General features: G+C 34.2%; 1 protein-coding gene across 1 annotated transcript; it reads left to right on the forward strand.

Moving 5' to 3' along the window:
• The first annotated feature begins 9,698 nt into the window (after positions 1–9,698).
• On the forward strand, positions 9,699–14,575 carry LOC126817495 (multiple epidermal growth factor-like domains protein 10). The gene is made up of 9 exons (XM_056100248.1): positions 9,699–9,765; positions 10,099–10,332; positions 10,606–11,382; positions 11,788–11,928; positions 12,507–12,600; positions 13,284–13,342; positions 13,944–14,101; positions 14,359–14,446; positions 14,568–14,575. Exons 2-9 carry the CDS (start codon positions 10,125–10,127, stop codon positions 14,573–14,575), a joined length of 1,533 nt encoding a protein of 510 aa, XP_055956223.1. The 5' UTR covers positions 9,699–9,765; positions 10,099–10,124.
• Positions 14,576–14,590: the final 15 nt, after the last annotated feature.

Here is a 14,590-nt window from a genome sequence, read left to right on the forward strand (position 1 = left end):
TCTGAATTGTAGCTGTTGTTAACCCCGGGGTTATATTCTGTCAGATTCTGAAATCGATGCCCATTTCAGTGTAAACAGCTAACAACTTACTGTTCTTCTACTTTTGCACGTGACTAAAAGATGAGCCGACATTCTTGAATATATAGCATCCTTGATGGAGTAAAAATATGTTTTATTACTTTGGCATTTAAGGAACATAGATCTTGGATGGACATCTTGAATATTGTTCATTCATATTGATAAGAATGCACATACATCACATACTGTACTGGGTTCCATGCCTTCTATTAATCAAAATATTCGGGTACTCAAACCAAATGTTCTCAGAAAATGCGAAAGAAGTGTAGGTTTAGAGCGCCTTGTATCCAGTTCATTTTGATACGATCACATTTCCTGTGGAAGTATTGTGTCGTCACCGTAATGGTTTGTTTTTAGGAATGTCCGTCAACAATTGGCTTGTGAACATAATAGAGGCTACAGTATTTCATTAATTATTTTTCTTCAATATTCCAATCCAGAGCTATGCCCATTTTGCCGAAAATCTTGTGATATAGGCTGTAATTTTTAACGGATGTTTTTCAAATTTGGCCGAAAAAATTGAGATCAGTTGAAAAGATAAACCCTATGGACTTTGGGATCGATCCTGGAGTTACCCCCTTTTACCGAAAATCGTGTCGACGCGATAGAGTCTGCAGTTTAACGGATCCTTTCCAAATTTAGTGGGGGGTTGGATGGCTGAATGGTTAGCGTGTGCACGCTGTATCATAAAGTCTGTCATTGAGTCAACTGGTGTGGTTTCGAATCCCCGATTGTACGTGACAAGGAGTAGGGTCGCCTGCCCAACCTCGTGGGTTTTCTCCGGGTCCTCCGGTTTCCTCCTACTGCTAAAAACCCCTACGCGCAAGCGAATTATTGAAATAAAATTAAACCATATGTTAGTCCCGAAATGACCTAGTTTGTGTCGAGTGGGCGTTACACTCCATTTCTCTCTCTCTCTCTCTCTCTCTCTCTCTCTCTCTCTCTCTCTCTCCAAATTTAGTGTAAGCAGTATGGCCATGAGAGGATGAACTCTATCGATATTCAGCGCTCGGTGGCTTTCCGTACCATGCTCAATTCGCCGAAAACCTTGTGAATGCGATACAGGCTATAGGTTTAAATTGATTTCAAATTTGTCCACAAATAGCTTGCGAAAGAGATAGATGTTACAGTTTTGGACGGATATGAAGTATTATGGTCTGTGACCTTCCATGCCAGAGTTATCCCCCGATTGGTTTTTAACTGATTCCTTACAAAATTGGTCATAAGAGGACGAATTCTATCGATATCCTCCCTTTCTTGGCCAAAACCATCGTGATCCTAACAGAGGCGTAAATCATTCGAGTTTTAAGTGGACGAACCCTAGATAGATGCTACATGCTAGGTGTTATGGTTGTTAAAGTATTTATTTCAAGCTTGTGAACACGATAGAGGTCACATTTATCATGTTTGTTTTGTCTTTGGGTTAAGCTGCTGCCGAGACATGGCTGCTTTGTTGGCGAATTTCTACGCTTTATTTGGCTAAAATAAGCTTAGTAATGTCGGTATTTAAGATTATTATGAGGTTTTTATTTGTTATTGTTTTGAACAAAATTTCATTCAGAAAATGTAGATTGAGATAAGAACAAAAACAGTAAATGCGTTTGAATACACTAATTACCGTATGTTATATTTCAGTTCAAGAAAGACTTCGAGGATTTACGATGAAGTTGAGTAATACAGACCCGTGTAATAGAGCAGGATTGACATCAGCTACATCATGTTATACAGATACTTCACAACAAAACCACGCAGTGTATAACATAACAGAATGTAACCAAACGTCATCAACATCTTTATCTGGTAGATTTGTTTTTATTCAAAGTCGACCAAATCAACCTCTTACACTGTGTGAAGTACAAGTATTTAAAGGTAAATTAAATAATCAACGTCGTTTTGGAACGCTATCCAAGGGAGTAGTTTGGAAGTTCAGATTAAGTTAAATATATTTGTCTTAGAACTGCAGTCATATAATACCCAAAATTGGAAGCAGACAGGCGTGGTGTAGGTAATTATGATGGCCTACACAATCTTTCTATGCAATGATAACTTTACAATTGCTATCCAGCTTAACCGAATGGTACTGTAAAACAGGTCATTGTGGGTTTGTGTTGAATATATAGATGTAATCATGGTTTATTTATGTTGTATTATAACAGGTGGTTGTCCAGATGGTAATTATGGCGAAGACTGTGAGAATCAATGTTATATTAACTGTAAAGATAGATTGTGTAATTCAACAACTGGTAATTGTATTACATGTATACAGGGTTATTATGGTACAACATGTCAACAGAGATGTACAGTAACTAACTGTATAGGTAACTGTAACATAAATACAGGAGAGTGTTTTGAATGTAAACCAGGTTTCTATGGTACAACATGTCAATATAGATGTAGTAATGGTTGTACAAACAATAACTGTAATAAAGATAATGGTACCTGTACATGTAAATCAGGTTTTACTGGAGATAAATGTGAGAATTGTCAACAAGGTAAATATGGTGATGACTGTCAGCAGAACTGTAGTACTGGATGTGTAGATCATACCTGTTCTAAATCAGACGGAACTTGTCCTGTCTGTACGTCTGGTTGGTTTGATGTAAGATGTAATTCATCATGTGATATAACAAACTGTGTAGGCAACTGTAACAAGACTACAGGACAATGTAACAGTTGTAATAATGGATGGTACGGTAAAAACTGTCAACAGGGCTGTAGTGAGGGCTGTTTAAATAATAACTGTTCTAAATCAGACGCAACTTGTCCTGTCTGTACGGCTGGTTGGTTTGATGTAAGATGTAATTCATCATGTGATATAACTAACTGTTTAGGTAACTGTAACCAGACTACAGGACAATGTAGAGCATGCTATCCAGGCTGGTACGATCAAAACTGTAAAAGTCAGTGTAATGAAGGTTGCTTATATAACACATGCATTAAATTAGATGGGTCTTGCTCTGTTTGTACAGCCGGTTGGTATGGTACAAACTGTGCATCTAAATGTTCAAGTAATTGTATTAGAGGGTGTGATAAATCTAACGGCACTTGTACTGATTGTAGACCTAATACAGTAGGTCCATATTGTAATTCAACATGTGGTAGTGGATGTCAACCAATCCCAGGTAATATAACATGTAATAGAAATGGTAGATGTACCAGTTGTATTATGGGAAGATATGGTGATAGATGTGATAATAATTGTAATATTACATGTAATGGTGGATGTGATAGATATAATGGTACATGTATTAATGGATGTATTAAAGGAAAAAGTGGGCAATATTGTGATAAGAACTGTAATAATAATTGTATTCATTGTAAACAAGATGATAATAACTCTTGTACTGAATGTAAAAATGGAAGATGGGGAACATCGTGTAATGAAAGTTGTAGTTTTAACTGTAATACACCGGATGATTCTGCTATCAGCTTATGTGATCAGATGACAGGAAGTTGTTCGGATGGATGTCAAACCGGAAAGACAGGAAGTGACTGTTCCCAAGGTACTAGTTAGTATATTGCAGTAAGATATATACTCGAGTCCGTGTTGAAGGTCCCGTCTTCGATCATGGTGTTGGCCCAGTGCAGGACTCTTGGGGGGGGGGGGGGGTCTGGTGATTCCGATGGCACGAAAAACTGTAAAACCGTAACAATTAGAATTCGAAATAAAGAGTAGGCCGTAGTGCCACTATCCAGGTCAAATTTCTCCCATATCACACTGCATGGCATATGCCCAGTCGGTGCAATGAAATTTATAGGGTTTAACGTCCTACTGTTCTGCTCCTAAACTGGGCTAATGAAGATGGGCATACGCCATACAGTGTGCTATGAGGGAAATTTTGCCCGGGCAGCGGCGCTACGGCCTACTCTTATATCAAATTCCAACTGCCATGCCAATATGTACACGGGACCTCGGTTTTTGGTCCCATCCGAACGACTAGACAACTTGTCAGGCCCTCCGTCCTGCATCACTGACAAGGGGAAACCACGCCGGGAAATCTGGATGAACTTTCTCGGCCAATGCAGGGATCGAACACCCGACCTCCAGGCTAGCGAGTCGTCTTACCCACTTAGCCACGTGACCCCCCCCCCCCCCCAGTCGGTGTAGAATAGTAGGTGCAGAATAGTAGGTTATTAAACCCCATTTCATTTATAGCTCTGATACTGCTAAGCGCCGCCAAATGACGTAGTAAAGTATTAACATGTGTAATTAGTTGCACCTGTATCACTTAGATTTGTACTTTATTCTATATATAATTCAATTTTAAGATAAACCTGAAAAGAGTAGATCGAGTATAAGCCCTGTGGTTGATGGTATTATAGGAGCTTTGTTTGGAATAGCAGTCACAGTGCTGATTGGTATTATCGGCTTCTGTTATTACATCAAAAGGTATTGTATGATCCACTTTGACTATAATTACTACTACAAGTAAGCTAGAAATAATCTTATGTATTAACGATGTAATGGTGGTGCTTTACAGATCTTTCCAATATGTAAATCATTTATCTCCCTTAAATTGTGTTCCTTTTAAACTTATGCAACTTTTTATTTGATCAATGCACCAAAGTACTACTTTCTATCCATTAATTAGTGATAGACAGTTTGGTCATGAATTCTTGAATATTTCTTTCTTTTTAGAAGGCCTCCACCTAAACCAGCTAGAGAAACACCTGGTTATAGATATAATAATCGTCCAGATACCTACGTCAGTCCAGTTGTTACGGAAGAAAACACTTACGATACATTAGAACAAGCTTCAAATGACCACGGTGGTGTAGCTGATCCTTATTATAAGACATTGGAACACGTCTCTGCATATGTAAATATTGGAAGGGAATAAAAGAGGTGTCAACGATATCTTTATTAACATTTTACTTGTGCTTATGCACCTTTGTTTCTATCCGTATATTACAATTTTCAAAAATGATGGAAATCAAACAAATTAATTTTGTACTTTTTTGTCCACCACTACAAAACAGCTAACAGCTATTATTACAAGATTTATGTGGCATATAAATGATAATGGTAAAATAATGCGAAATTGTCCTCATGCGTCTATGCACAAATGTAATGAAAGCTGTGCTTATAATAGATAGATTAATCATTACTTAACATTTTCTATCATCAATATTTGCAACGTGAGGTGACGCCTTTGTGCACATTATTATAAAAATATTAATTGGCTATGCTTTAGAATCATAAATGTTTAATTGTTTATTCTGTAAATGTCAAACTGTTTATTCATTAAAATAATAAATGTATATTTTTTATCCTGTAATATAACAAATGAATAATTGTTTATTCTGTAATACAACAAATGTATATTTTTTTATTTTGTAACATAATAAATATATAGATATAACATGCTTTCCGGAACAAGCTACTTTGTTAATTAACTGCCTGGTCCCCATATACATAGTTGGATGCCTAGTGTACAATATACATAGTGCTTGTATAACAATATCATCGTTAGTATAATATATTTAGTTCTATTCTTTCTTCCTGGTTTACGATTTGTGGGAATTGTTTCATAAAATCTGGTTTACTTGAGACCTAGGGTTGATTGTGATAGAATGGATTCCCAAACGCTGCTGATCACTTTCTATTTATTGAACCAAGCTTTCTGCATAACTGGTAAGTTAAATATATATTAATAAGTAATTATTTGATTATATATTAGTCAGTGTAATATCATCCTTTGTTTTAATATATTATACCCTTGCTCCTACACATCTACATTGTTTATATCAGGTTATCCTAAATACTTGTATTAAATGTATCCCTGTAACGTGTTTACAAGAATTTCTAAGATTTAGGTATATGAACATATATATATATATATATATATATATATATATATATATATATATATATATATATAATATAAGTATATATATATAAATCAGAATAAATTTTATTTACGTACATATTATGTCATTGATATTAGACCTCGTTTGAAATACCATCCGAAACCTACAACCAAAAGCAATGATAATCTTGTTTTCATTAATTTATTTTTGTGTAGTCGTATTATGTTCAAAATCCTTAATTCGTTTGTAGCCTACCGGTATATCAATCTTTCGCCCATTGTTCGAAATTTGACCTACTGATACATTGAAATTATGTGAGTAACGACGTGATCATTGGGTGAAGACTGTGCTCTTATTTTCGAATGCCATAATCTTAGGGTTTTCCCCACGGTTTTTTTTTCAATCCGCCCTGATGACGCTAAACACCAGTCAGTTGGACCTCCTGTTTTAACTTTATTATGACAAAGGGAGAAGATGACCCGCCCTCTCTTCTCACGACAGCGAATTTATAAGTGTGCTTTAAGAAACTTTGGAATCGGAGGACCCTTTAATTTTTATTTTTTATTTTGTGTTTTTAACAATTTTCAAATGTAAATAATTTATTTAAATCAACCTGTCCATAATATCATATTCATTGTATTGGACGTTAAATCTGTAATAAACAACAACAACACAATCTTAGGATAAATACACGAATTTTTTTAATAGGAGTGGGGATGCAAACGAGGTTGTTGCCGAACGTGGTGAGGCAAAATATTTTTGGACATTTTTCTAACGATGTTTCCCGGAATAAACCCACGGCAAGTGAACTCCAAAAAGTAATTTTACATGTAAACAGTTTGTTACATTCTTATTTCCGAAATCTTGATATATATAAACCTTCTACGTTTTTATATAATAAAGGGTTTTGAGATTTTATAACATTTTATACAATATTATATATTAACAGATCAGAACTAGTCGTAAGTTAATTGAATATTTATGTGTTCGAACAAGCCAAGCAAAGTTAGTATATAAAAGCACATTGTATATTTATACGTATAAACGACCAGACGGAACGAGTCATGCGAAACAAATTTCTTAAAACAGTAGTTAAATTCTATTTTTCAGAATGATCAATCCACGCCAGGAGCTGTTTTTGAATAGTAATTAAAATCCCATAAACCCTAAAAAAAAACGAAACACTTTTCAGACTGCCTAGATTAGTTTGGTAAGCGTATACGAGAACCCTAAATATGGATAAATAAATGAACAATATGCCATTGTAAAATTGATGCGGATAATAATATCGTAAATACTCTTAATCCCTAGAAACGTTTTTATTGTAGTTAAGGCATATCAAAAACAGAAATTGTCAATCATTAAAGGGGGCGCACCCCCGTAAACCCTCTGTATCCTCCCCTGTAGTTACTTGATCAAAATGACACCATCCTCGTTGTATATAGATTTCGTTCCCAAGCGTACATTCTAGATACTTTAAAGTCGTGTTGTTTTATTGTAGTAAATCTGCAATGGTAGGGTGGCCCATGTGCTCTACAGAAATAAAGTCCACCGCTGATAGTTCGAGACTACCACTGAAGCGTACACATTCGCCGTGCCGAGACCAACTTTCTGACAGTATGATACTATAAATAGCCATGGCACGTGCAATTCTCTACAAATCTATCAACTATTACAGCCGTAAAAAATTTATTGTTGACGATTTTGAATAGCAGTGAAATTAAGCTTCTTGGTTATTACAGCAGATTTAGAAATTACGTTCGTTTCATTTTTTAAATCGCTTTATCATTAACTGTACCGTTAAGAGCGGCATCTTTTGGTTTAGTACAAATAATATCTCTGAATCACTCGGATTAGACAGGAACATGATACTAGCAGTAGTTTCATTTTACTTTTACAAGGTTCTTAAAACGATTGTTGAGCTACCTAACGTGCTTATTTCTAAATTCAATTTCTTGTTCTAGCTTTCTGTTATGTTTCGTAAAAAAGTAGTCTTGATTATCCCGACCTGTCAATCAGACGTAGAGTGGTCGATAGACTGGTTAAGCGAGACAATTTCAAAACAAGGGCACGTAACCTATCTTTTACTCAAAAGTGTCTGGATGTTATGGACGACACTTGGAACCAGTTTTCAGTCTATTATTTATAGATGATTAATGGTCATAGCTTATTAAGTACAACATGATCGTTTATTTAGTGACTATAATTGTGTGAAACTGATTTGAGGCTTGGCATATATATAAATATTGTGGCGTAATTGTCGAGATATAAGGAGATATATGGAGATATTTATTTATGGTGGGTCACCCTAGCAATGGTATTCAAGCGTATAAGTCGTCGATAGTAATACTGAATAAGTAAATTTAACCCACCCATTGAGAACTGATTCATTAAATATGCGGATTCATTTTGATGAATATATCCGGTATAAATAATATATGGACCTATATCAGGTCAAATTGTGTGTTTAGTAACCCTAGTATATAGAACAACAAAAGTTTGTTATAGATTATACTTACAATTAAGTAGTTAGTCAACGTAAGACAGTCCTTCATTTTGAGGTCTGTGTTATTTTGACGAAAGGGTTTGTTTCCGACGCGGATGTGTATCAGATCACTATACGTAATACAATGAATTTCGTCTGTTTACAGACCCGTGATTAAATGAGCTAAATCGCTAATATTTTGGGACCTAGAAATTGACCCAAATGGGTCGCAACGCATATAATAATGTAATCTGATTGTATATAAACTGATTTACATTCAATTGTTTCCGTTTTGACTCTAATTTCAAATCAGTTATGTCCAGCGAAATAAGCCATGTGTCTCATCCCTATAGCAATTTCTAGCGTCTGGTTATTCCAGTCTATTCAGCAGGCTCTCCAGTTGAATATGTCTAGCCTCGTTCTTTCTGGTCACTTGTTGCAAATGATTCGTGTACCAATGGTAAAATATTTATTTTTTCTTAAATATTGGATATCAGAAGCCTGCCTTTTCCTGGTTTAAAGATCACAACATCAATGCTGATTTGAATTGACACATAATTCGTATTTTCAACGTGTACGACTTTGGATGATATTGAGTTAGAGACTTAGCTACTTTAAATATACAATATGTAAGAGCTAAATATGCCCATTGCAGGGTTTTTTTCTGGCTTCAAGTGTTTCCTAAATTATTATTTAAACATTTATTAATATGACTGATCCATAATCCACTCTTTAGATCATCGGATGGCTGCATGAGATTGGCGCGTCGTTTAATCAGTGATACTACAGTTAAAATGGACGTCACTCAATATTAGGATTGACAATCAAGACTGTGTTTATTATCATGACAATAATACTAAACAATCGGCTATTTCTTGTCAAAACCTCAAACACTCGTAACTGCGCTTAGGGTGCAGTAATTTGAATGAAATCTTCAATGTATTCATTTACCTAAATCTGACATATTGCATCTTTAATTACAGTATGTATAGCTCTCAGCATCTTTTTTCTAAGTGTATTCGATGTTATGCATTAATATTGTTAGATACAAATGGTATCAATATTGGCATTTTTTTTTAAAATGGAAAACGGCGATACAACTTAATTTTAGTATTGTATCTTTTTTTAAAAAAAACCAAGCCCATTTCATTTCATTTCACGTTATATTACAGTTTTTAGGAATGTGGCTATAAACAAACCAACTAAACAAAGTTCTTCATCACAAGCAAAAGGTGCTGGAGACTCACCTCATGCTGTAGATAATAATACTGATAGTCATTTTAACCATCTTTCCTGTACTCATACTGGTACCGGTGACATTGAATGGTGGTGTGTTGATCTAAAACATGTCTATATTATTAACAACATTAAATTATATAACAGAAATATATGTAAGTAGAATGACTATAATTTAATGTATGGTGGTGTATTGATCTACAATATATATTTTTAACAATATTAATATAATTATACATAGTTTTGTGAATAATTTATAAATATAATTAAGTTCAAAATGTATAGCTAGTAATATGCGTGTAATATAATGACTTACTACAATGAGTGAGAATATGAACCATTATCAATTCTTCAAGGGTATTAAGTTTATAATTTGTTTCACGGCTTTTCACACCTGGATATGGACATGTACAAACAGAATTAAAGTAAAATCGGACAGAATCATGTTTTATTGTAAATTGTTCAATCTATGTATTATTTCTTTTTAGTACAAGGAAGACTTCGGGGATTTACAATGAAGTTAAGTAATACAGGTCAATGTAATGGAACAGGATTGGAATCAGCTAGATCATGTTATACAGATACTTCACATCAAAACCACACAGTTTATAACATAGCAGGATGTAACCAAACATCATCAACATCTTTATCTGGTAGATTTGTTTTTATTCAAAATAAACCAAAACAAGCTCTTACACTGTGTGAAGTACAAGTATTTAAAGGTAAATTAAACTGATATGATTATTTAAACGTGATAACAAAATATGGATTAAAAAGACTTGAGCACGGAACACGTGAAAACGAGTTACGATTAGAATGCCAACAAAATAATATATGAATGTATCACAGAATCTTAAGCCAATGTTAAAATACACATGCACGGTATTTAAACCTACTGAAAATTTCCATAAAACAAAACAGTATGCTTACCGATGAAGGTATCATTGTCGTTCCATTCACATTTAACATCACATAGCTAATCTCTTTATCAACAGGTGGTTGTCCAGATGGTAATTATGGTGAAGACTGTGAGAAAAAATGTAATATTAACTGTAAAGATGGATTGTGTAATTCAACAACTGGTAATTGTAATACATGTAAATCGGGTTTTACTGGAGATAAATGTGAGACTTGTCAACAAGGTAAATATGGTGACAACTGTCAACAGAACTGTAGTACTGGTTGTTTAAATAATAACTGTTCTAAATCAAACGGAACTTGTGGATCAAAATGTTCCAGTAATTGCTCTGCAGTGTGTGATAAATCTAGCGGTATGTGTCGTCAGTGTAAACCTAATACAGTAGGTCCATATTGTAATTCAACATGTGGTAGTGGATGTCAACCAATCACAGGTAATATAACATGTGATAGAAAGGGTAGATGTACCAGTTGTATTATGGGAAGATATGGTGATAGATGTGATAAGAATTGTACTATTACATGTAATGGTGGATGTGATAGATATAATGGTACATGTATTAATGGATGTATTAAAGGTAAAAGTGGAGAATATTGTGATAAAAACTGTAATTATAATTGTATTCATTGTAAACAAGATGATGATAACTCCTGTACTGAATGTAAAGATGGAAGATGGAGAACATCGTGTAATGAAATTTGTAGTTTTACCTGTAAGCCACGGAATATTGCATCGTCGACCTCTTGCAATGCCACATCCAGTGAACAGTGCACAAAACCATCATGTGATCAGATGACCGGAAATTGTTCCCTTGGATGCATTGCTGGAAAGAAGGGAAACTATTGTTCTGAAAGTAAATATAATAAAATTATAGAATTTATTGTGAATTATAATTATAAGTATTATGTTTAAATGCCAGCAAAGCATCCGATTAAAAAACCCATTCCAATAATACATTACGTCATTATGTGAATATTTGTGACTGTCGTTTGTCTTGTCTGTTTGTTTGTCTGTTCAGGGTTGGCGGCTACACTAGGGCTGGTCAGAGGCTGAAATTTGGTATATATGGGTACCTCGGACCAGGGCGTAACATAAGCTAGATAGCGTGCAGCACCTGTTCATCCGCTAGTATTATATATTTTAAGATTGTATTGTATTATGGTGATAATTCTACAAACGTCCAATTATAAAACCCCATTCCAAAGTAATACATTACGTCATTTATGTTGTAAATGATTTATATTTTGTATATGTTTAGATTGTAGTGCTGGATATTATGGAGATAATTGTGCTAACGCCTGTGGACGATGCGCTAGAGGTACACCATGTAATACAACAAGTGGCAGTTGTGAACATGTTGGTTGTGAGGATGGATTTATAGGTCTAATGTGCAGTGAAGGTATTTTGTATTTATTTATATGTATTTATACTCGTCCCGTCAACAATAGCCCAGTAGATGCAAAAATGTAGAATGTTAAAACTTATTTCAGTAGGCTGAAGAACTGTTTCTAGTATGTATCAAATGAAATCGGTGCTAATAAGTATACGTGAATACCAGAGACGCTAGTCTCAACAAGAATTTGTATAATCAAAGCTAATAAACATGCCACTCCACTATCAACGCATCAACGTTTTGTTTCCATTGTTATATCCGTGTCCCCAGATTAAGGTTCTCGCAGGGCTGCATGCAGGGCTGCAGATTAACTGATGGACCCCGCTGAGGCTTATTTTAACGGTGACGTCATCAGCATTAATTTGACTCGGACATTCGCCAAATTGTAACACTGGTGATCGACATCTATGTGTCTGGATACTGAGCAAAGAATAGACTCGGCTGCTTCTGCTTTATCGAAAGAACATCTTTACATTACCATGTTAACTTCCCTTGAAATATTTTGACTAGGTTTCTTTTTCTAGTCAACATTTAAAAAAAATGTAAGATAAATATCTTGACAAAATAATTATGTTCTTTTAAAGCTACCCCCAAACCCGATGGGGCACATCCTGCTGTAGCTATTCTTGCTATTCTTACCGTGGTTGGTGTGGTTAGTTTCATTGGTGTGAAAATAAGGTAAGAAGACAGTCTGATTAAAACACAGATCTTATTTCGTTTCATTTTTTATAGTTCAGCATTTTGTTTAACTTGTCGTTACGGCCATCGAAAGTATGAAAAACGAAACGAATCAGATTGGTAAGAAGATAACAAATGTAACTCACATTCTCCTTTAAAACGTGTATGTAAAATATACCAAATCGATGAAACAACAAACATGGAAGTAAAAGTAAAAGTGTTAAGTATTTTATCAAAACAAGTGCCTTTGTCATCACCTGTTGTGTTCAATACAATACAAATACAATAATACAATATACCATACACAAATATACCGTATCATTAAATACGTTACGATCTCTTGAATATTATATTTCGTATTACCATACTTGCTGTTTGAGAAATTAATAGTATTACTGTTTCGTGGTATACAAATATTAACGATACATCACTTATCTTTTTCATCAAAGAAACATGAGTTCAAATCTTATCACAAGGTCGACTGATTTGTATTTTAAAGGAACCTTAAAACTGTGATTGGCACATCATATTGAAAATCTTGCGTTGTTGGGTAACTCTGGAATTTTAAGATTTTTTAAGTAAAGGGGAATTTTGATAACCATACCTTGAAAATGTATCCCCAGTGTTGAAGAAATCACGACTCGTTTAGCTTTTGTATAACTTTAATTTTCGATATTTTTCAGAGAAAGGTACATGAAGGACAATCAACAGCCCACTGTAACAGACAGTGAAAATGAAACTGGTAAAGCTATTGAATGAATATTTATTTTTAATTCATTTGAAGACGTTTTCATTTAACCTATTTAGTGTGTTTGAAAAAGTTGAATTATAAACAAATATAACATGGGTTCCTAAAAAGAATAATCGCACCCTCTGCCATTAGCTTGTATTCTTTACTTTATATGTGTGTGTAGTTGTTTTGAGGCACCCGGTCCGGTTAATACCGACCAAGGGTTTCAACCACCAATTTCGACACTGTTTTAAATTGCACATAACTTTGAACATCGATAACGACTGCTCCATTTCTTCTTCTTCAAAAAAAAAAAAGAAGGGCAAGTTTACGAGCAAAAGACAAAATAATAAATCAGATGTATTCCAATTCTTTAAATAGAACATGTAATTGGTGTAAGTGTTTACTGAGTTAAACTATAAGATAAAGTTATGAGACGATATATTATTATATTTCATTATCTTAAGATTGAATTAATATTGACGCAATATTAAAGTGATATTGACGCAATATTGATATTGACGCAATATTGAAACTGTTAATAAATTGTTAATGTATTACCTAATTCTGGTGTGTATGAAATTATAAAACAAACAATAATTTATCTTTAAAGAAGAAGTTAGTGAAGGCGGTAATGAAGTAGTAATGTATTCTAACTTACCTAATTCTGGTGTATATGAAAATCTACCATCTACCCGCATTGAATTGAAAGATTTGTGGGAAATAATTCAAAGAAAGAAAACGGCAAAAACTTTCAAACCAGAATATGAGGTACATAATATATATGTTCATATTTTAACAAAACATTTAGACTTCTATAAAGCAATGTCTTGCAAACCATTTGAATACTAAATAATGATGTGTGGCTGAATTTGTTGGGGTTTTTTGTATCTGTTATCTTATCATAACATAGACTCCATCTCTTATATGAAAATGGCAAGAAATTGTAAAATTTGTGTTTATCACCGACCCCATGTTCAGTTCAAACCATTTTCAGTTGACTGTGAATTTGGTGAGGTTTTTTTCAGAATCTACCAAAAGGCCTATGTTCGCCTCATGATGTTTGTCTGAATAAAATAAATCGACCTAAGAATAGATACAAGGATATATGTGCATGTAAGTTATTTTTTTTTTTTTTTTTTTTTTTTGTTAGCTGAACAAAATGAATTAAGCGTATTCTCATTATTAGGTGTGACACCATTGGAAGCTTGTGGAGCTTGGGTTCTAAACGTACCAGCAAACTGAAATGTAAACTGCAAT

This window comes from Patella vulgata, chromosome 4 (assembly GCF_932274485.2).
Source record: "Patella vulgata chromosome 4, xgPatVulg1.2, whole genome shotgun sequence".
Taxonomy (NCBI): domain Eukaryota; kingdom Metazoa; phylum Mollusca; class Gastropoda; family Patellidae; genus Patella; species Patella vulgata.